Source organism: Acomys minous (assembly GCF_964271855.1).
Source record: "Acomys minous genome assembly, chromosome: 15".
NCBI lineage: Eukaryota > Metazoa > Chordata > Mammalia > Rodentia > Muridae > Acomys > Acomys minous.
The window spans coordinates 92,051,176-92,074,060 of record NC_140497.1 but is presented as its reverse complement, the minus strand read 5'-3'; the positions used below and the strand labels follow the sequence as shown (position 1 = coordinate 92,074,060).

The following is a 22,885-nucleotide window of genomic DNA, read 5'->3' as shown; positions in this document are numbered from 1 at the left end:
CTTTTACAAGCTTAATTATGTACCTTGATACACTACTGTAAAATAATTTTAAACCTATTTACTGGACAAGTGTGCACTACTGAATGCCTAGAAGGCATCACAGAAATTGTTTCTTCTGTTTATTCCAGTTACTCTATCTCTCTCTACAGTTACTCATCTCCGTCTGGGGATTGTTGGAAATTGCACATTAGTCTTGGCTTTCAGGACTCTCCTAAAGAAAACGAAAGGGACATCACATTTGGCAATGTATGTCTGCTCTTTGAAATGTGCATCAGTTTCCCGTGCTACTCCACGAATCAGTTCTGATCTTCTGTAGCAGCATGGCCACTGCGTTCTTGTCACAGTCAACTTTCTTTCCTTTATCTTAATGGTGTGACAATTATAGCCCCTGACCGACCAACACAAAAGGATGAATCATTTACTTTGATTTAAGTAAAAAGAGGAAGAACAAACTCCAGTTCATGAAAGCCTCTGTCTTTCCAGTGTACCATTATTTAAAAAAAAAATTAGAACACCTGCTCACAAAGAAGCAATTCATAATTTAAAAACAGTCCCATTGGGGATCTCATTCTCAGGACAGAGAGGCTTAAGAAATTTTCCCTAGTGAATAATATTGAAATTTTTGAATAGGGCACACTCCATATTCTCTTGCTCCTTTTAGGACCAACGTCAGCTCTATATTAGGACTCAGTTTATTTACATGTCCTGCAATGGGTTCCAATATTCAACATCCACCAAGGTAGACCTGAAGATCTTCTCCTTTCGCTCTGCTCCACCATACCCAGTCCCTCGGTCTCATGCCCATGTCTGCAGCACAGCATGATAGGCAGCCTTTCCTGTCTTCCTTCTCCCAATCCCTAAGGTTTTTACAGTCCTTCCCCTTCTAACCTTCCTCCCCCCTCCACTTGCTACTTTGTCCCAGATCCTCTGCTAACCCAAAGCCCACTCACTCCAAGGTAACAAGTAGGCTGATGGAAGACTCACACCTCTGCTACTGCTCCTGAAATCCAATCACTCCCGTCTTATCTGAAGCTCTTTAGCTGTAAACCTGCTGTGGTCTCTCTTTCTTCTCTGACCCCATGCCTAACAAATCACAAAGATCTTCTCTTCTAACATTCCTTTTCCTAACTCATCCCAGCTTTCCAGCCTCCAACTTCAACAGGCATTCCCAGTGAACACACCAGCTAAATGGTCTAGAAAAAGAGGCAACACACAGTAATCACACCCTCAAGAAATACACATAAGAAACAATGCAAGAAAAAAAAACCATCTACCCCACAAAGACAAATCCAGAAATCAGAATCTAAACCTGTAATCATCTCAAATCTAGATATCAGGATTGCAGTGAAAAACACAATCAATAACATCCAGGCCAATATGTCTTTAGCATCCAGCTACCCTACCATATCAGGCTCTGAATGTTCCAACATAGCTAAAGCATAAGAAAAAGAACCTTAAATTTTTATCTTAAAACACTGAGGCATTGAAGAAAGAAATTAAAGAAGATACTAGAAAGGGGAAAGATCTCTCATGCTCATGGATCAGTAGAATTAATATAGTAAGAATAGCCATCCTGCCAAAAAAATATTTAACTACAGATTCAATGCAATCCCCATCAATATTTTATCATAAATTCTTCACAGTTCATGAAAGATAAATTTTCATCTTCATATGGAATCATAAACACTTATGATATATAAAACAATGCTGAAGGCAGTGCAGGAACCCTGGTGTGCCACCCTTGACCAGGACCCACTTGTAGATGCAGGTTCTCTTCCACAAGTTATAATACCTTTATCTCCTAATAACTTGCATTTGAAATAAATGAATTCTCAGTTTAAGAAAAAGAATAGTGGTTTCCTGAACTAAAAGAAGTGCTTCATTGCAAAAAAATATCACTATCATTATCAGTTGTTTAAATGAGCATATATAATTAAGCATCCATATATAAATGACAAGTGTGATTGATAGTTATCAAAGTATGAAATCATTGAATATGTTCCTTAATTATGAAAGGATAGGCAGGACCCTCACAAGCCTTGGCAGAGTCCCTGCTGCTGATTTGTTGCACATGACGATCTTGGACAGTATTCCAGTTGGGAACACCAGTGAACACCAGTCGTCAGTGTGTTTGAGGACAAACTTATTATGCTAAGACATGGAGATGGTGCTTAGAATAAGGGAACAGATTGTGTAGATGAGTGTGCCAGAAAGTGAACAGGGAATAAAAAAGAGACAGCTCAGAACCATGGGAAGCAACTCTGATTGAGCTTGTTCTTATTTTGATGTTCTTATGTTCATGTCCATCCGTAACTAGTTTGTCCTTAATGGAACTGTCTTCACATCTTTCTGATCCTGAGAGAGCTGCGGCAGAAGTGGATTCCAATGAAAAGACCCTGCCTTCTTAATGATCATCCCAATTTAGCCTTGATTAGGCTCAACTGGGAGAAAATGTTTTCAAATCATGGTGAAGAGTAAATGAGGCTCTAGAGGAGAAGCAGCAATGTATCCACCTCCCATCGGCGAGTGTCTTTGTTGGGATTTTTATTGATGTGAGGAGATTCCATGGCCACAGACTCTTATAAAGGAGAACATTCCATTAGGGCAGGTTTACAGTTCAGAATTTTAGTCCATTACTGACATGGCAGGGGCCATGATTGCTTGCCAGCAGACATGGTGCTGGAGAGTAGCTGAGAGTTCTACATCTCAGTACACAGGCAAAAGGAAGCAAGAGAGACACTGGGTCTGGCTTGAGTGTTTTAAATTTCAACACACACCCCAGTGACACACTTTTTCAACAAGGCCACACCTACTCCAACAAAGCCAAGCTTCCTAGTAGTGCCACTCCATGGTGATCAAGCTTTCAAATCTTTCAGCTTTTGGAGGCCATTGCTATTCAAACCAACACAAGGAGTCTCATCCACACTGCCATGATTTCTACAGTGACCTGCTGAATAAAGTATGTGATATGTACTTACGGTTGACTTAAAATAAAGTTTTGTACTGAAAATGACTAAATAAATAAATAAGTGAAGCATTTGGTATGCCCATATGGAGAGATCATAAGCAATTGAATAAGCCAGCTAAAAATATAGAAAGTTACAGAAGAATTTTAAATGCTATTTCTAACTTTAAAAAAAAGTACTAAAAAGGCCATCTACTAAATTGTTGCTTTTATATAAAAATTCGGGAAAGGCAAATTAATACAGAGAAAATAAAAAGTCTGTGGTTGCCTATAGTTTGCTGGAGGATCTTACACAGTTATGTTACTTGAATTTCAGTTCTCCATAACACCTGCAGTTTGATACTGTTATACAAGCTGCCCAGCAAAAGGCTAATAACCTTCACCTCTGTCTTTCTGACATGTACACAGATACAAGTAGTCAATACAGAAAGTTATTCCTAAATTCTTGCTCTTGAGTCAGGAAAAGTACAGGTGGGGAGTTGTCTTAGTTAAGATTTCCATTGGTGTGATAAAACTCCATGACCAAAAGTAACTTATGGAGAAAAGGGTTTTTTGTCAGCTTACAGCTCTCAGGTCACACTCTGTCACTGAGGAAAGTCAGGACAGGAGCCAGGAGGCAGGAATGGAAGCACAAACCACAAAGAAATGCAAATTGTTGTCCTGCAATCCATAGCCTGTGTAGCCTACTTTCATATACACCTCAGCACCACTTGCCTGGGGATAGCACAGGCCACATCAATCACTAGCTAAGAAAATGCACTGCAGGCTTGTCCAGAAGGCCAATCCAGAGGGAAATTTTTCTCAACTAAAATTCCCTGTTCACGAGTGACTCCAGTTTACGGCAAGTTGACATAAAGTAGGCACACAGGATTTAAACACTAAATTCTGAAAATTTCATATATTATCCGTTTACTTTGAGGTAACTATGCGTCCTTCTTTGGCCCAAGTGCAAACCTAGATCTGTCTGGTCATAATCCATTCAGGTAGGAGTGTGAGCCCAAGCGATTTTTTATTACTTGAGTTCATTTCCTGGTGCTCATGTTGGTGAGGTTTTCAGTGCAGCAGTACTGGGAGGTGAGGTCTGGCTTGAGGGTATAAAATCACAAGCGTGGGGCCTTCAGGTGACTATCAGTGTCTTGCTCACAAAAACGGACCAGATGTCTGAAGAGCTGCCTCAATGCCCTGTCAGTCAGATGAACCCCCTCCCTTCTGCTTTAGGTCACAAGTTAGAAGAACACGAATCCCTCATAGGACTATGAATCTCATAGACTCCCAAAAATGAGCCAGAGAAATTTGCAGCCAAATGGATGAAACTAGGAATGATCATCCTAAGTGAGATTACCCAGACCCAAAAATACATGCACGGTATTTACTCACTTATAAGTGGATTTTAGCCCAACATAGATGTCCTCTAAGCATCTCTACCCAGTGGGGGATAGGGACAGTTACTGAGACTTGAAGCTGGACTCTGGGGCACTGTGCTGAGAGCTGTTGGTAAGAGTGTTGGAACAGAAAGTCCAAGAGGGAACAGGAGCTCCACAGGGAGACCATCAAGGCCTGTGGATTGAGGCATGGGGAGGAAGGATTTGCACAAACTGAGGCTCCAGTCAAGAACAATGCATGCAGAGAATCAAGATCCATTTCTCAGATGTGTCCAATGAACTGCAGATTTCTCTGCATAGGAGAAGGGGGGAATACTGCGCTGAACATCTGACATGCACTTGGGGACCCAATACTTGGTCACTGATCCTTGGCAAGAATGCCTAGTGGGAACACGGTGGGTACAGAAATTTATGTATTGGTGCAAAATAAGTTTGATTTTGATACATTGATTTAGATTTAAATTTAAGATTATTCTTCATGCACATTATATATATATATATATATATATATATATATATATATATATATATATTTCTACTCTAATATGTGATATTGTACCCATATCACTAAAGTAGAATACAAAGTTTACCTCCAATACTTTGAAAATGCTACTGCAGGTTGTTTAGGATAAGTAAGTTAGACAAGTTAATTGTCAATTGATCAAATCATGGACATTTCAATTACTAGTCTATTTATACCACAAGAATACACCTCCTAGGAATGGCGAAATAGAAGGATCCAGAAGGTCCTAGAAACCTACAAGAAGAACACTATGATGGGAACATCTGGGCCCAAGGGTTCTGCTCAAAATATGGCACCAACCAAGGACAATATGTGCAGTGAGCATCAAACCCCTACCCAGATCTAGCCAATGGACAAGTTATTCTCCACAGTTAAGTGGAGAGTGGGGACTGACTTTCACTTGAACTCTGGTGCCCCATATTTGACCATGTCCCCTGGATGTGGAGGCCTGGTGGCACTCAGAGGAAGGATACCCTAGGATTGTATTCAGGGGGAGGAGGTCTCCCTCAGTCACAGTCATAGGGGAGGGGAGTAGGGTGAAAGCAGGAGGGAGGGAGGAATGGAAGGATACAAGGGATGGGATAACAATTGAGATGTAATATGAATGAATTAATAAAAAATTATAATGCAAAAAAGAATATATCTCCTAGATGTAATGATAGATATGAGTCTGTAGACAAATAAGGTCTTCAAAAGCCTCAAAGTCCTTCAGAATTTGGCATTTAAAGATGTTTACATTGTTTTTAATGACTCTTAGACAAAAATACAGGTTAAACCCTGGCAATACCCATCCTACCTCAAAGATGATGATGAGCATCAATGAACCTCCTCATGGATTGGCTTCAAATATGGTAAACCAGCCACTGGGCAAAATGGCCTCGTTTTGACCACTGACTGAATTCTCCCTAAACCAGGCAAGCTTGGATGCAGGTAGAGACAGTGGCCCAACTCTGCCAAGACAGGGAAAGCATGCCCTAAATAGTTCCTGCCTCACAAATATGTTGGTCAGATATACTGGGCTAGAAGGCTGAAGTTAATGCTCCAATTTATAGAGAGCTCTGCACGACTGTTCATGCTGTCTCTGTCATTTTTTAAATTCTTACTAAATTAGGAAGCTGCTAACCCACACTTCCTATTTACTCAGGTAATTAATTTTACTCTTTCTCAAGTCTCTGATGGGGCTGAAGACCAAATAGTTGGGTTTCACAATTAAGCCTAGTTGTTTAGGGGTGAAGATGTCTTTATATCTAGATAGATGTTTTAAGTTGATAGAGATGAGATATAATAGATGTTGAGTTACATTCAGAATTTTACACTCACCGAGATAGGAAAATATTTTCTTCAAGATTGCCAAATGCATACATCTAAAACACTATGAATGCAACATGAATGTAACTCCTGAATGTTCTGTGGTCCTTTTGCTGTATGTAGTTTATTTTATATAGGTGTGATAATATAAATGTATATGTAAAATAAATAAATAAAAATTATACGTCATCTGAGGAACATATCTGAATAACACGAGAAATGTCGCTGTGAGCCTCAACTTCTTGTCAGAATTTTCATCATCTTTTGATATTTTCATGCAGGCTACAAGATTAGGACAAGTGCTAAAGATAAGGGGTCATTCATCTTATGTGCCAGTGTTGGCTACAAGTAGGAAATGACTCAATTACATACACAGCTGGCTAAACTACTCTAAAGGGACATAACACACCAGTAACCATAAAAAATTACTTATGATTTTTTTCACAATAGTGCCTTTATAAGAGAGAAATCACCAGAATCAGAGAGGAGGGAATTTCCTAAGCTGGATCAGCACCCCAGTAGAGCAGTTAAATATGGGGAGTCAGATCTCCTTACATAATACAACCATAATAAAAGCAATAAAAAAAACAAGTTTCCTGGCACACTTCTCAGGAGGTGAAGCAAAAGAAAATAATTAATATTGAAAAAGCTACATGTAACAAGATCTGTTGTAATTCATTTCTATTCTGTTCTTTTTTTTAATCATTAAAGCATTACAATATTTAAATTAAAAAATGTTTAATTTTAAGTTGGAGAAAAAAGAGGAAGGAAAACCATGAAGTAGTTTGTTAATTTAGACCTGCAAATATTTTTCAACTTTATATTAATATGATTCCATTCCCACAATTGCTAATATATCTACTGAAATATCATTCATAAACTCAATTTCTAACATGGATTTTCTTTTCCTTAATGAGATGGAAGATATTTCATGTATATAATAGTTGACGTTGGAATAAGGAGTTATTTTCGGTGCTAACTTTATAACTTTTTTTTTTACCTGTACACATTGTTACCATTGTTGTCACCTGGTTATTTGTTAGGTGTGGATCTTTTTAAAGAGCTGAATTTTTGATGATCTGAACAGGAAAGTAATGTCCACCGGGAATAGCAGCCAAATCCCTTTACGGATACCTGTAGACATGTTCAGCACTCACAGTGTTGACAGACAGCTCGGCTTCTGTTCCTTAGGAAGTTCTGGGTAGGACACTCGCTTTGCTTCTGTTCAGACTAAATTCTTTCCTAAGGAGACCTTGTCTCACTTCTTCACTTCAGTCCAATACTTATCATACAATGCAACTTTTCTCCCTAAAAAGCATCTCTTGTCCTTGCAAATATGGTTTTACTTTTTTATGTGCCTCCTTAATATTGTACATTTTAGAAGTTATAACTAATTATTCTGGTATCCTTAACACAAAAAGGATTGCTTTATAATACCATGCCAATCTTGAACATTTAACTACTTTATATGTTTGATAATGAAGATCCATGGGAAAGAATTTTCTTATAAAAGGTGCTCCATTGAATGGATTTAGCTTCTTTGTCAAAAATCAAATGACCATATGTGTGTGGATTCATATCTGGGTCTTCGATTCGATTCCACTGATCAACCAGCCTCTTGCTGTGCCAGTACCATGGTGTTTTAATTACTATTGCTTTATAGTACAGTTTGAGATCAGGTATGGAGACTCCTCCAGAGCACCTTTTATTGTACAAGATTGTTTTAGCTATTCTGGGTTTTTTGTTTTTCCATATGAAGTTCAGAATTGAACTTTCAATGTCTTTAAAAAATTGTGTAGGTATTTTGATAGGGATTGCATTGAATCTGTAGATTGCTTTTGGTAGGATGGCCATTTTTATTATGTTAATTCTCCCTATCCATGAGCAAGGTAGATCCTTCCATCTTCTCATGTCATCTTCAATCTCTTTCTTTAGGGTTTTGAAATTTTTTTCAAACAGGTCCTTCACTTGCTTAGTTAGAGTAACTCCTAAGTACTTTATATTGCTTGTAGCTAATGTGAAGGGTGTAGTTTTCCTAATTTCTTCCTCTGCAAGCTTGTCATTTGTGTATAGGAAGGCTACAGACTTTTTTGAGTTAATTTTGTATCCAGCCAATTTGCTGAAGGTGTTTATCAGCTGTAGGAGTTCTCTGGTGGAATTTTGAAGGTCACTTATGTAGACTATCATATCATCTGCAAATAGGGATAATTTGACTTCTTCCTTTTCCATTTGAATACCCTTGATCTCCTTATGTTGTCTTATTGCTCTGGCTAGAACTTCGAGTACTATATTGAAAAGATATGGAGAGAGTGGGCAGCCTTGCCTTGTTCCTGATTTTAGAGGAATTTTCTTGAGTATCTCACCATTTACTTTGATTTTGGCTATTGGTTTCCTATATATAGCCTTTATTATGTTGAGGAAAGTGCCTTGTATTCCCGATCTCTCTAAAACTTTAAACATGAATGGGTGTTGGATTTTATCAAATGCTTTTTCTGCATCCAAAGAGATGATCATGTGGTTTTCTATTTTCAGTTTGTTTATGTGGTGGATTACGTTGATGGATTTCCGTATATTAAACCATCCCTGCATGCCTGGCATGAAGCCTAGGAAAAGGGATAGCATCTTCAACAAATGGTGCTGGTCTAACTGGATGTCTATGTGTAAAAAAATGCAACTGGACCCATATTTGTCACCTTGTACAAAACTCAAATCCAAGTGGATTAAAGACCTCAACATAAAACCAGAGACACTAAGTCACTTAGAAGAAAAAATGGGAAAGAGCTTGGAACATATTGGCACAGGAGACAACTTCCTGAACAGAACACCAACAGCCCAGACATTAATGTCAACAATTAATAAATGGGACATCATGAGGCTGAGAAGCTTCTGTAAGGCAGGAGACACTGTAAAGAGAACAAAGCGACAGTCTACAGACTGGGAAAAGATCTTCACCAACCGTACGTCTGACAAAGGTCTAATATCCAAAATATATAAAGAACTCAAGAAATTAAATACCACCAAACCAAATAACCCAATCGAGAAATGGGGCATGGAACTAAACAGAGAATTCTCAACAGAGGAATATCAAATGGCTGAGAAACACTTAAAGAAATGCTCAACCTCCTTAGTCATCAGGGAAATGCAAATCAAAACAACTCTGAGATTCCATCTTACACCCATCAGAATGGCTAAGATCAAAAATTCAAGCGACACCACATGCTGGCGAGGATGTGGGGAGAGAGGAACACTCCTTCATTGCTGGTGGGAATGCAAACTAGTACAACCACTTTGGAAATCTATCTGGTGCTATCTCAGAAAAATGGGAATAGGGCTTCCTCAAGACCCAGCTATTCCACTCCTTGGAATATACCCAGAAGATGCTCCAGCACACAACAAGAAAATTTGCTCAACCATGTTCATAGCAGCCTTATTCATAATAGCCAGAACATGGAAACAGCCGAAGTGTCCCTCAATAGAAGAATGGATAAAGAAACTGTGGTACATATACACTATGGAATACTATTCAGCTATTAAAAACAAGGACTTCCCGAAATTTGTGGATAAATGGATTGAGCTAGAAATGATCATAATGAGTGAGTTAACCCAGAAGCAGAAAGACTCAAATGGTATATACTCACTTATATCTGCATATTAGCCCAAGGGGCATGTCCCACGAAAGCCTTCACTTACCAGGAAACTGAGACAGAGGAGAGGACATTCTAGTGGGATTCTAGATGAGAGAATCATGGGAGAAAGGCAAAGTAGAAGGACCCAGAGGGTCCTAGAAGCCTACAAGTAGAACATTATGATAGGCAGATTTGGGCCCAGGGGTCCCGCTCAAACTAAGGCACCAGCCAAGGACAATACAGGCGGTAAATCTTAAACCCCTACCCAGATCTAGCCAATGGATGGAACACTCTCCACAGTAGAGTGGAGAGTGGGATATTACTTTCTCACATACTCTGGTGCCTCACCTTTGACCATGTCCCCTGGAGGGGGAGACCTGGTGGCACTCAGAGGAAGGACAGCAGGTTACCAAGAGGAGACTTGATACCCTATGAGCATATACAGGGGGAGGTAATCCCCCTCAGGAACAGTCATAGGGGAGGGGAATAAGGGAAAATGGGAGGGAGGGAAGAAAGGGAGGATACAAGGGATGGGATAACCATTGAGATGTAACAAGAATAAATTAATAAAAAAAATAAATGGAAAAAAAGAAAGTAAAAAAATAAAATAAAATATGTGAACAAATGTATAATGGGCCGGTAATCAAATGAACAAGACATAATTGTAAACCTAAGGATGCTTGATAGTAATTTTCTATGTATAAAATGATGCCCAATACACACATTATTGGTAAAATACAAGTGACATAATTCTCAAACATGACAGAAGTAGTTGTGTTTTTTAACCACATGTTGTCACTCCAGCATTGAGGACACAGAAGAATGAGAACACTAGTACATTGTTCTTGGGAGTCAGCTGAATCCACGCAGAGAACTCCTCAGCAGTACCTAGTGAAGACTACACGGATTGCTTGGGGCCCAGCGACTCTACTTTAGAAATTTACCCCAAGAATCTAAAGTTATAACTTTAAACATTATGAATATATATATATATATATATGCACTAATTATTTCTTGAATATCCATTACAAATTCCTAAACTGGAAAATATCTGTGAGCCTATGTACAACACAGCTATCAAGTGATCTATGGTCTATGATGCATCTTCAAGTGAAGGACAATTCAATATAGCTATAAAAAGACTTGAAGCGTCTTGGTGAATTGATGGGTCTTTCCTATCAGACATGTTTGAGGAAATAAAGCTGGAGGAATGCTGTGGTGCAGCCAACGTGTTTTGAGGTCAGTTTTTCTACACCAGCCTTGTTTTTAAGGATCTCACTTTGCATCTTCACTATGCTGGCCTGGAACTCACAACGCAGACCAAGCTTGTCTTGAACTCACATAGCACTTCCCGCTTCTGCTTTCTTAATACTGGGATTTAAAGTGAGGATAAAGACACTTAACTCTCCACTAACTCTATATTTTACTTTTCATAAACACCACCAACAAACACAAAATTGTATAACCATAATTTCAAATGTGAATATACCATTATATATATAATATTCAAATTTTATATCAATCTATTATCAATAATCTGGAAGCAAAATTTTTAGAAAGTGAGAGTGGTTTGTGTGCTTCTGTGTATGTGTGCATGTGCATGCTTGTTTAGAGGTTTATTTTTATAAAAAGGACTTTTGGATCAAACAATTTGACAATCCCTCAGGAAATACGATTATGAATCTCAGTTACTCTGAGAATTCTTCTTCCTGTGAGAATTCCTGAAGACACTAGACAAAAATTCTCCATGCTCTCCTGAGATGAGTAATTTTCATATTACACTCTATGTCATATTCAACAAGGTTTATAACACATGAACTGCAATGAACTGTATCATAGAGTAATGTGGTAGACTTTCATACAGATGTGTGATAAATTAGTCAAAAATATATCGAAAAGAATATTTATTTAACATGAATTTAGTGGTAGAATGAGGTTCCTGTGAAGAATAAGGAATCGTCTGTGCTCAGGATGATCACCTGTTTTGAAAACCTGCTCAAATCTGGGCAGTGAGCTTAAGAAAGCTGCTGAACAGTAAAAGGGTTAGTGTTTTTACCATTTATATATGTTTTGTCAAATATTGTGTAATATTAGTATTCAATACTATCATGCTATAAAATGGAAAACAACTTTTAAATTTTAGTACTCTCTAGCATTTCATCAAAGAATTGAACATAATTGCATTCATTAGCTTGTTTCATTTTATTCTGTAGAGACTTTTTTTTAAAGCATGAGACTCTGTGGTAAATGTGAATGTTGAGTCAGGACACATCAGTGTCTTGGTGCAATAGAATTCTGTTACATGATGGTGTGTTTCTAACAGTGTTGTCATTGTGTGACTTGTGTAAGTGGGAACATACTGTAATATTTCACAGCCATCTAACATGTCCCTGTAAACTGAGTATCCATCATCCAAAATAGTTTTTTGACTTATCAGAAGTGACAAATGAAGAGAAATAAAGATGTTGTTTTTAGTAAGACATGTTTGAACTATTACAGCCCTTGGATTTACTCAGATTTACCTGCCTAGGTTATTACCTGGTTTTTCATTGCCTTTTTAAATAGTATCCTTTTAAATAGCAATTTTAGAAATTGAAAATAGATTCTTCTCTCACATAATACATCCCAGACACAGGTTCCCCTCACTCCACTCCTCCAAGACCCCTCTTGACGACTCTCTCTCTCTCTCTCTCTCTCTCTCCCTCTCTCTCTCCCCCCTCTCTCTCTCTCCTCTCTCTCTCCCTCTCTTCTCTCTCTTTCTCTCTCTCTCTCCTCTCTCTCTCCTCTCTCTCTCTCTTCTCTCTCTCCCTCTCTTCTCTCTCTCTCTCTCTCTCTCTCTCTCTCTCTCTCTCTCTCTCTCTCTCCCTCTCTTCTCTCTCTCTCTCTCTCTTCTCTCTCTCCCTCTCCTCTCTCTCTCTCCCTCTCTTCTCTCTCTCTCTCTCTCTCTCTCTCTCTCTCTCTCTCTCTCTCTCTCTCTCTCCCTCTCTCCCTCTCTTCTCTCTCTCTCTCTCTCTCTCTCTCTCTCTCTCTCTCTCTCCCTCTCTCTCCCCCTCTTTTCCCTCTCTCTCTCTCTCTCTCTCTCTCTCTCTCTCTCTCTCTCCTCTCCTCTCTCTCTCTCTCTCCTCTAGTTCCATTCCCTCTCCATTTCTCACAGGAACGTTCAGTTTTCAAGACAACAACCAAGCATGACAAAACAAGATACAATAATAATAGTCAAAAGACCTCATATAGAGGTTGGACAAGACAACCTAATGAAGGGAAAAGTCTCAGAAGCAGGTAAAAGAAACCAGAGATACAATTGCTCCCTCAATTTCACTCAAATGTATCAGATAAGGTCTTCTAAAAACTCCTGACACCAACACTGGGAAGACTTTTCAACTTGTTTTGCTTTTTTTGGTGTGTTTTCATATGTTCTGCTTCTAAACAAGATTATTTGAATTAGAAGTCGAAATATTTCTCATAACTTTATTGTAGAAGATGTGATCTGATAAAGCATCTATTTCTGTTTGGATTTTAAATATTAAAAAAAAAAAGCAAAAGTAACCTAGAAAGTGATTTTCCTCGGATGCTTTCCTAGATAATAATAGAATGTGTGTAACTTGGTTTTTAGTAAGTATTCTTTTTCAAAGCTTGTCAAAATCATGTTGTAACTGACATTTGAGAGCCATGCCTTCTCCCAATAGTCTCTCTTCATAGCCCTCCTCCCTCGTAAGCACAACCTCAATTTTTTATATTTAAAGTTACTTGTTCCATCCAATGTTTGAATAATATTAATAATATTAATTTTTACATACAAATTTCCCTCCACATAACCAATTATTTCTATTAATTTAAATTCAAAGTTCCCTAATATTTCAATACTTTCATTTTGCTAAAGGTGTATGCATATTCAAATTTTATGTCAGCAGCAGCTCCACAGCCAACTGTGAGATTGAAAGTCATAGTATCGGGTTTTGTTTGTTTGTTTGTTTTTATTTACTTATTTATTTTTGCTGTAGATCAGAGGTTCTTAACCTGTGCTTTGTTTTAGCCCCCAATCCTCCTTTTACAGGGTCACCTAAGACTTTTGAAAACAATTGCCCTGTAGCTCATAACCATAGCACAGTTACAGCTATGAAGTAGCAACAAAAACAATTTTGTGGTTACGGGTCACCACAACATGATAAACTATCTTAAAGATATCCACAGAAGGACAGCTGAGAACCTCTAGTCTAGATCATGCTGACTTAAAATACATTAATTTTCTTATTTACAATTTAAGAAATGACCAAAGACGTATGCATTCATAATGAAAGCATGTTCTATATTTATTTTTTACCATATCAATTTTAATTTGTTTATAATTTGAGTATTTTAATTATTACTAGTATCAATTCTCCTCACTTAGAAAAATGTGTTATTTATTGTTGGGCTTCCTTGATATTTACTTCTCTATACTTTACAGAACAGTAGGGTTGGTTGAATTCTGTACATTAGAAGAATCTGAGGTTTATCTTATAGAAGGAATTATATAATGATGTCTAAAATACTTGTGCATTGATATGAATGTAAACATTTTAAGGCAGGAAGGAAGAAATATGTTTTCTTAGATATGATATTATTTTTGTATTTTCTAGAGATTTGCAAGAACAAATGAGAAATGAAGAACCAGTCTGTGGAGATAGAGTACATTTTGCTGGGACTGACAGATGACCCTCAGCTGCAAATCCTGATTTTCCTGTTTCTGTTTTTCAATTACATCTTGAGCCTGATGGGGAACTTAACAATCATCCTCCTCACGCTGCTGGATCCACATCTCAAGACGCCAATGTACTTCTTCCTCCGCAACTTCTCCTTCTTAGAAATTGCATTCACCACAGTGTGCATTCCCAGGTTCCTGACAAGCATTCTCACAGGAGACAGAACTATTTCCTACAATGCTTGTGCAGCTCAATTATTCTTCTTTTTTCTACTAGGGGCTACAGAGTTCTATCTTCTGGCTGCCATGTCCTATGACCGCTATGTGGCCATCTGCAGACCACTGCACTACCCCATCATCATGAGCAGCAGAGTGTGCCACCTGCTGGTCCTCAGCTCCTGGGTGACTGGGTTCTTAGTCATCTTCCCCCCTTTGATGTTGGGACTCAAACTAGACTTCTGTACTTCTGGAATAATAGATCATTTCCTATGTGACCTTTCTCCTGTCCTCCAGCTGTCTTGCACAGACACATGGTTAATAGAGTTGATGACTTTTGTCTTAGCTGTGATGACACTCATCATCACCTTGATCTTAGTGATCCTGTCCTACACACTGATCATCAAAACCATCCTAAAGTTCCCTTCAGCCCAACAACGGAGAAAGGCCTTTTCCACCTGCTCCTCGCACATGGTTGTTGTGTCCATCACTTACGGGAGTTGTATCTTCATGTATGTTAAAACATCAGCCAAGGAGAGGGTGACTTTAACTAAAGGTGTGGCTGTGCTCAACACCTCTGTGGCCCCTTTGCTAAACCCTTTCATTTACACCCTAAGGAACCAGCAGGTGAAGGACGCTTTCAAACATGTGCTTCATAGATTTTGTTCAAAACCATGAAACAAGATTGAGACATAAATAACATGCTGTTGAAACATCAGCGATAAAAATAGACAGAAATTGCTTGTGGCCTCAGCCATTTCGCTCGTTGAATGTATGTCACATTAAACTTGTGCTCTCTGGATACGTATATTGTCTTTTATTTCAGCACGTCTTCCTAAATGAGGGTTGAGAATGCCTTCTTTAAGAGATAATCTTAAATTTTTTGTATACATGTTTATTCAGTGGAAACCTGCTAGATTTAAGATGTTAATTAATGTAATTTATTTAGTAGACATTGTAAGAGATATAGACAGAACATAATATAATGTAAAAGAATTGGGATTATCAGAACATGGAGAGATTTTGGTAATTTGAATGATGAATGTAACATACCAGGAAGAAAAATCACTAATGGTGAAGCCTGAAATGTAAATAAAATATTTAAAAGTGCTGTGGCTAGTTACATAAAAGTTGCCAAATAATTGGGATTATGCTGAAATTTTTCATTTATGCAAGAATACCAATTGATAATATGATCTTTTCTTAGATAAATTAAATAACATATGCTTAAAACTATTAAACTATGAGTTCCATGCTAATTATTGTACTGGTTTATAATTGTAAATGTTGAAGATGGTGGTCAGCCAAGGCATACTTTTTATTCATTAATGTGTTGGTATAAATTTTGAGCTATAAAATAAAAATCATAAATTCAAATATCCTAATTAATTATTATTATGTAAATTTTCATAAATTAATTATGCGTATCTTAAATAATTTTAAACCAACTCATTGGATACGTGCACACACCCAAGTATGACTTGAAGCCACCACAGGGATTTATTCCCTTCGCCTTTTCACTGTGTGCCATCTCTACTTGGTAGTCTTTGGTAACTGTAAATTCACCTCGCCTTTCTGAACTTTCATTGGAAGGGAACAGATCAGTTGCAGTGTACGTCCGTTCTTTGCATATCCAGGGGAAGGTGCTTCAGGCTCCCATGATTCTCCATAGCCACTATGCTGTTTCCATAGCCAATTTCCCTCTCTCAATCTCAATATTTTGCCAATTTCATTCCCTGAGCAAACAACCAACAAGAATAATTAGTCGATGAGTGACAACAAACTTCAATTCAGTAAAGCCCCTGTCTTTCCATTTTGCCATTATAGGAAAAAAATGAACACCTGCTTACCAAGACATCATTTGTAATAAGAAAGAGTTGCACTGTATCTTGGAGAGTCCCTTCTCAGTCCGAGGAAGCTTATACACTTTTCTCTGGTGAGAAGATCGGAAACTTTGAATAGGGCACGTTTTGCTGCCCCTCTTAGGATGCACTTCACCTGGGCGTTAGGGCTCACTTTGCCTCTTTAGCTCCTTGGCTCCAAGGTTCCTTTTGAAGTGAAGTAGAAGTGATGTAACCCTGAGAATTGTCAGAAAAATGAGAAACTATTCTTAGGGGTTGAGATATGAGCCTTCTCAAAAACATACTTAGAAATTCTAAAGAAATAGTCAATTATTTCAGTAATTTATAGGAGAAAGCTTAACAATAGTCTTTGCAGTAATTTAGACAGTCTTTAAATGCTTAATAAAATCCATTATGAGCACCAAGTTTGTTCCTCAGGTTGACGGTGAAGAGCTCTGCCAAACAGTGGTCTCCATTTTGCAAAATATCCTCATTGAGAAATCATATATTAGAAAGAAACCTAAAAGAAGGCAACTGGGCTATAATGTCCCAATTTCTCCTTTGTCCTTAGCACATTAGTATGAAGATCATTTTGATGATTGCCTGATAACATCAAAGTCTCAGAAGATTCTTGAAAATAATCAAATCAGTGACCACAGACACTGAAAGTCATTTCTTCTATCAACTGCTCTGCTCAGAGTTATGTTCAGTTTGAGGAGAGTTGGGACAAGTAAGATGCATCAGGCATATTCCTTGTTAAATTGTCTATGCTTCTGTTCAATGTGAATACTTAAATCCCTGATCTATCTTGCTATGTCAGACCCTTCAGATACCCTTATTAGAAAGAGCATTCAACAGGTCAGACTTGACTGTTTTTATTAGAAAAAACAGGGTTAGAAAATATATCAAATTTAAAAGACATATTGTTGTTGATGACACTTAGTCTTGTCAAACTAAAACAGACCTAGAATTAAGATCCAGACATGCTTTTTGTCTTCTCTTGCAAAGGAAAAGTCCTTTTTATTCAATAAATTATATCTGAAATTTTGAAATGACGATTGCCAGTCTAGCTCTGCATAGAGTCTTTTAAAACAAACACTTCTACTTCATTCAGGGACTCCAGTTACTAATGCAGGACCTTTGGATGATATCCTCTTACCAAAGATTAAAACAGGTAGATTAAAATTAAAAACAAGTGGGACTCATCTTTTTGGCAGATCGCTGTGAGTTTGAGGCCAGCCTGGTCTACAAAGTGAGTCTAGGACAGCCAAGGCTACACAGAGAAACCCTGTCTCAAAAAAACAAAAAAAAACAAACCCATAAATAAATACATATATAAATAAATAATAATATTTTTATTATGTATCTTTTTAACATATACATTTACAATATTACATGTGAGTAAAATAAACTACATACAGCAGAAAGAACCATGAGACAATCAAGAGTTTTGTAAATGTTACATCCATAGTGATTTGGCTATTTGTATTTGGCAAAGTTGAAATAAATATCTTTTCTACCTTGTTGGGTCTAAATTTCTGAATGGAGATTAATATCTATCATATTTCATCTCTGTTTACTTAAAACATCTATATGGATCCAAAAGCATCTTAACCCCTAACCTATTAAGCCTAATTGAAAGACTAAACTATCTGGTCTTCAAACCCATCAGAGACTTGAGAAAGGATAAAACATAAATACCTGAGTGAACCCAGAGTACAGGTTAGCAGCTTCCAAAATAAAAAAAAAATGACTGAGACAGTTTACTGCCTGAACAGTCTTCCAACACTCATCTTCAGCCTTCTGGTTAAATATATCTGACAGAAATATTTGTGAGGCACGAACTATTGAGGACTCATCTTAATAGCACTGCTATTAACAATATATCCATTATTCTAAATGCAGGTTTCAAAACTTGTATACTTGACATCTGCTTTTTACTGCATGTCATACTGAGAACCTCTTAGAGACATAGTTTGTTTATTGTATTCCTGATAACCCAGAAACTTCAACTTGTCTGGGCTACGTTATGTACTCACACTCCAGTGAATACTGATATCACCATTACATCAGAAAGATTCCATGAACCTTATGGCAGAGTCAACTTCAGCCACCTATTAATCAGTCATCTTCACTAAGTTAAGCCAACACTGGGACACCGTGTTGTTCTGTGTCTATGCCATTTAGTCAAATTGCAAAAAAAATAACTAAACTTCAATTGCATTAATACTCATGGTGAATCCCCCAAAACAAATCTCTCAGGTGATCCAGGAACCATACTGTAGAAAACTGGGCACTGGATGAGGTGGGACAAGTTAAAGTACAGTAGATGAGGAGAATTCTTCTCTGCCTTCATTCCCATGGGACGACATAGAATCTCACAACAGAGTCACCATGCCGCCTTCACCTCATCACATTGTGTCAAATGTATTCATGGAGGTGCTCTTTATCTGGGCCCCCGATGACCTGAGAATCAGGTAGATGGAAATCTTCTTGTGCCTTCCTTTCCTACATTTCAAACTTCTCAATCTCATTCACAGTCTATAGCCAAACACTTGCAAATGCCTTTCTCCCTCTCTTTCTCTATTTACCTGCAGACTTGCCAGAACCTCACCGTAGAACTAGCCATCTGCCCGTATCCCATACTTTGTGTTAGACACCAATACCCAGAGGCACTCTCTACTTGGAAACTCGTTGCCCACACCAGCCTGATAATCAGGTTGATGATCTTCAGTCTCTGTTCTGCCCTCCATTGCAAATTCGGCAGTCTCATCCCAAGTCTCTATCAGACCACTTGAAAAGGGCTGCCCATCCACTCTGGTACCATTCCCTGGGGACTCCTACAAATCTCACTGCAGACCCAGATTTCTTCCTTCTTGTGGACCATCTAACTCACACCCCTCACTTCTAGCTCATCCTCAATCCTTTTTTGTCAGCCCCCCAATACCTAGAAACACGGTCAAGACAGGACCCGTAGTAGCCAAACCTATCAGGATTCCAGAGGAATTCCCTATCAAGCAATTCATAGAATCCCCGTTCTCCCAAGACCCAGAAGGGAAAAGGGAAACCAAAGAATGGAACAAAGATAAAGTCAGATATTGACACCTACAAGCACAGTCATTACAAATACAGATGCTTATGCTGGTACAAAAAAGCAATCATTAATACCTAAGACAATATATACCAAAAGAACCCAGCAAATCTGCTGTAATAGTTCCTGAGAAGTGCAATATAGCTGAAGCACAAGACATGGGCCTCAAAATATCTATAATGAAAATACTCAAGGACGTTAAAAAAGATATGAATAAATTTCTCAGTGAAGTCTGTGAAAACAGAAACAAACAGTAGAAAAAATTAGGAAAACAGTTCAAGACAAGAAAGTAGAAACAGAATCACTAAAGGATGAGTCACTAAACTTTTAACTGAGTTAAAACTGTAAATGAAAACTTTGGCCAGTCCAAGGCAATTCTTACAGCGTACAGTGAATGAGAGATAAAATCTCAAGCATTGAACACAAGATAGAAAAAAAATGGATACCTCAGTCAAAGAAAATTATAAATCTAAAAAAGCTAAGACACAAAACACCAAGATAGTCTGGGGCACTATGCTAACACAAAGTCTACAAATTGTAAGAATCTAGAAAGCAGGAATAAAAACAGGTCAAATTCACAGAAAATATATCCAACCGCATCATGGAAGAAACTTTCCCTAACCTAAATAAGGAAATGCCTGTCAAGATATGAGAAGCATTCAGAACATCAAATAAATTGCACTAGAAAAGAAAGACCGTTCCACACATAATAATCAAAACACTGAATAAGATTCTCCTTTATAGGTCTTCCTGAAATCTGGCTGGCTGGTTCAGCTCAGCTGTTCTGGCTCAAACGCATCTTCAAGCTGACTGATTCAAACCGGCTCCTCTAAACTTCTGTCTGAATTGCTCTGCTTCGTCTCAAACTAGCTCTAGGAATCTGTTCTAATCTTCTTGCTCCTTCTCATTCTCTAGTTTGTTTTGTCTTCACCTATATCTAGTTTGTTTTCACTTCAACCTGTCTATGTAAGACTCTCCTGGTAAAGCTCCCTGTCCCCCCCCCCACCCATGCAAAGCTCTCTCAAGTAGCTTCTCTTGTCTCTCTATTCTTGTGAGAGTCGGGACTATCCTATCCCTGACTCATTCTTTGATTCATCACTTTTCTTCTCCTTAATTAGTCATCACTTTCAAGCATGAGTGGTTCTTTCTACAAGCTAATTTTTACCTTCATTATTTGAAACTAAACATATGCACTAAGGGCATGTCTGCACTCCAGATGGATCCCACAAACCTAAAAAGTCACTGGAAGTGATCAGAACAACCATGTTGCTGGGTTAAAGTTCCTCTACAGTTACTTCCTTCCAATCTACCTGAGCTCTTTTGCTTCTGTCTTCTGTCACTAGTTAGAGAACAATGGGTTCAGATAATCCCTACATCTCTGCTCTATCTTTTTTTTACTTTTAATATATTTTATTAATTTATTCACATTACATCTCAATTGTTATCCCATCCCTTGTATCCTCCCATTCCTCCCTCCCACCCATTTTCCCCTTACTCCCTTCCCCTATGACTGTGACTTTATCCCTGTACATCTTGTAGGCAGGGTATATTTTGGGTCAGAGTTTTCGTGGGTGGGTTGCTGTTCCACATCCCTCCACTTGGAGGGTGGCCTCTTCAGTATCTAGGACCCCTGCTACTAGGTGTCTCAGCTAGAGTCACCCCCATATCCTCCTGGAGCTTATCCTGTTTTAAGTCCCCAGCTTGTCTAAGAAATGTCCCTACCCACAGTCTTTCTTCTGTCCTCAAACCTTCTGTCCTCCTTCCCCGACTCTTCCCACATCTGCTCCCCACACCTTTGTCCCTCTTTACTTCCTCTCTTACCAAGTTATGTCTCTGTAAGGATTTCAGATGCCTATTCTATTTCCCCTTCTGAGTGAAATTCAAGCATTCTCCCCTGAGATATCCTTGTTACTTAGCTTCTTTGGGTCTGTGAATTGTAGTTGGTTATCCTGTAGTATATGGCTAATATATACTCATAAGTGAGTCCATACCATGTGTGTCTTTCTGGGTATGGGTTACTGCACTCAGGATAGTCTTTTACAATTCCCTTTGCCTCAAAATTTCATGATTAGCTTGTTTTTAATAGCTGAGTAGTAAATAATCCATTGTGCAAAGGTACCATATTTTCTTTAGCCATTCTTCTTTTGAGGGACATCTGGGTTGTTTTCCGTTTATGGCTATTATGAATAACGCTGCTATGAACATAGTTGAGCAAATGTCCTTGTTGTATGGTGTGACATCTTTTGGGTATATGCCCAGGAGTGGTATGGCTCAGTCTTGAGGTATAGCTAACTCCAATTTTCTGAGGAAACACCAGATGACCATCAAAGTGGTTGTATAAGTTTGAACCACTACCAGTAATAGAGAAGGGAATGTCTAACCAATCTCTGGACCAACCAGAGACCCATCACATGGGAGAGAGTCAACCCCTGACACTAACTATGACACTCTGCTATGCTTGCAGGAAGGAACCTAGCAAAGCTGTCTTCTGAGAGGCTCCACCAAGCAAAGAATTGAAACAGACACTGACACTCACATTCAAAGATTGGGCAGAGCTCAGGGGTCTTTGTTGAAGAGTTGGAGAAGGATAGAAGGACCCAGAGGGGACAACAGCTTCACAAGACCAACAAAGCGAACTAACCAGGGCTCAGGGGAAGCTGCAGAGATGAAGTACTGAACAAGGACTAGATCTAGGCCCCCTACACATGGGCAACTTGGTGTTCCTGTAGATCCCCTAGTAGGGAGGGGCTGTTTCTGACATGGACTCTGTTGCATGGTTTTTGATCACTTCTCCCTAGGTGAGCTGTTTTGTGGGGTGGGACCAAGAGGAAAGGAGGATGGAGACTATAATTGGGATGTAAAGTAAACAATTAAGTAACAAGTTAAATGTTACTTAAGTATAAAATAGAATCTTAAATTCCACTTTCAAAAGTTTTTTTTCCCTCTGACTTCTATTCACCATTTGTCCACTAACTTTAACTTGGATCATACTGACCTAAAGATTTTAAAAATAGTTCCATATAATTTCAAGATTATAAACTTGCATTGTCATTTTCAATAGGCAAATGAAAATGGATTTGGGAGAAAAAAAAGCAACGTGGCTCCTGTTACGCAATCATTGAGTTGGGATGGGGCTCCCAGCCTTCAGAAACATCAGTAAAACAAAATCAGTTACTTTATCAATTATTCAATCACAAATACCTAATGGAGTCAATTTTGCTGAAGTTTCACAAAAATAATGCCTTTTGTTTGGTT

General features: G+C 38.3%; 2 protein-coding genes across 2 annotated transcripts in view; one reads left to right on the top strand and one right to left on the bottom strand.

Moving 5' to 3' along the window:
• Positions 1–22,885, bottom strand: part of LOC311585490 (olfactory receptor 6C74-like) — a gene marked incomplete at both ends in the record, with an annotated part of 128,373 nt that overhangs the window by 72,893 nt on the left and 32,595 nt on the right. The gene's annotated exons all lie outside the window — the stretch shown is intronic.
• On the top strand, positions 14,444–15,376 carry LOC311585488 (olfactory receptor 6C6-like; the record flags this gene model as incomplete). Its single annotated transcript, XM_084760708.1, has 1 exon — positions 14,444–15,376. The coding sequence occupies one exon, from the start codon at positions 14,444–14,446 to the stop codon at positions 15,374–15,376; it is 933 nt and encodes a 310-aa protein (XP_084616834.1).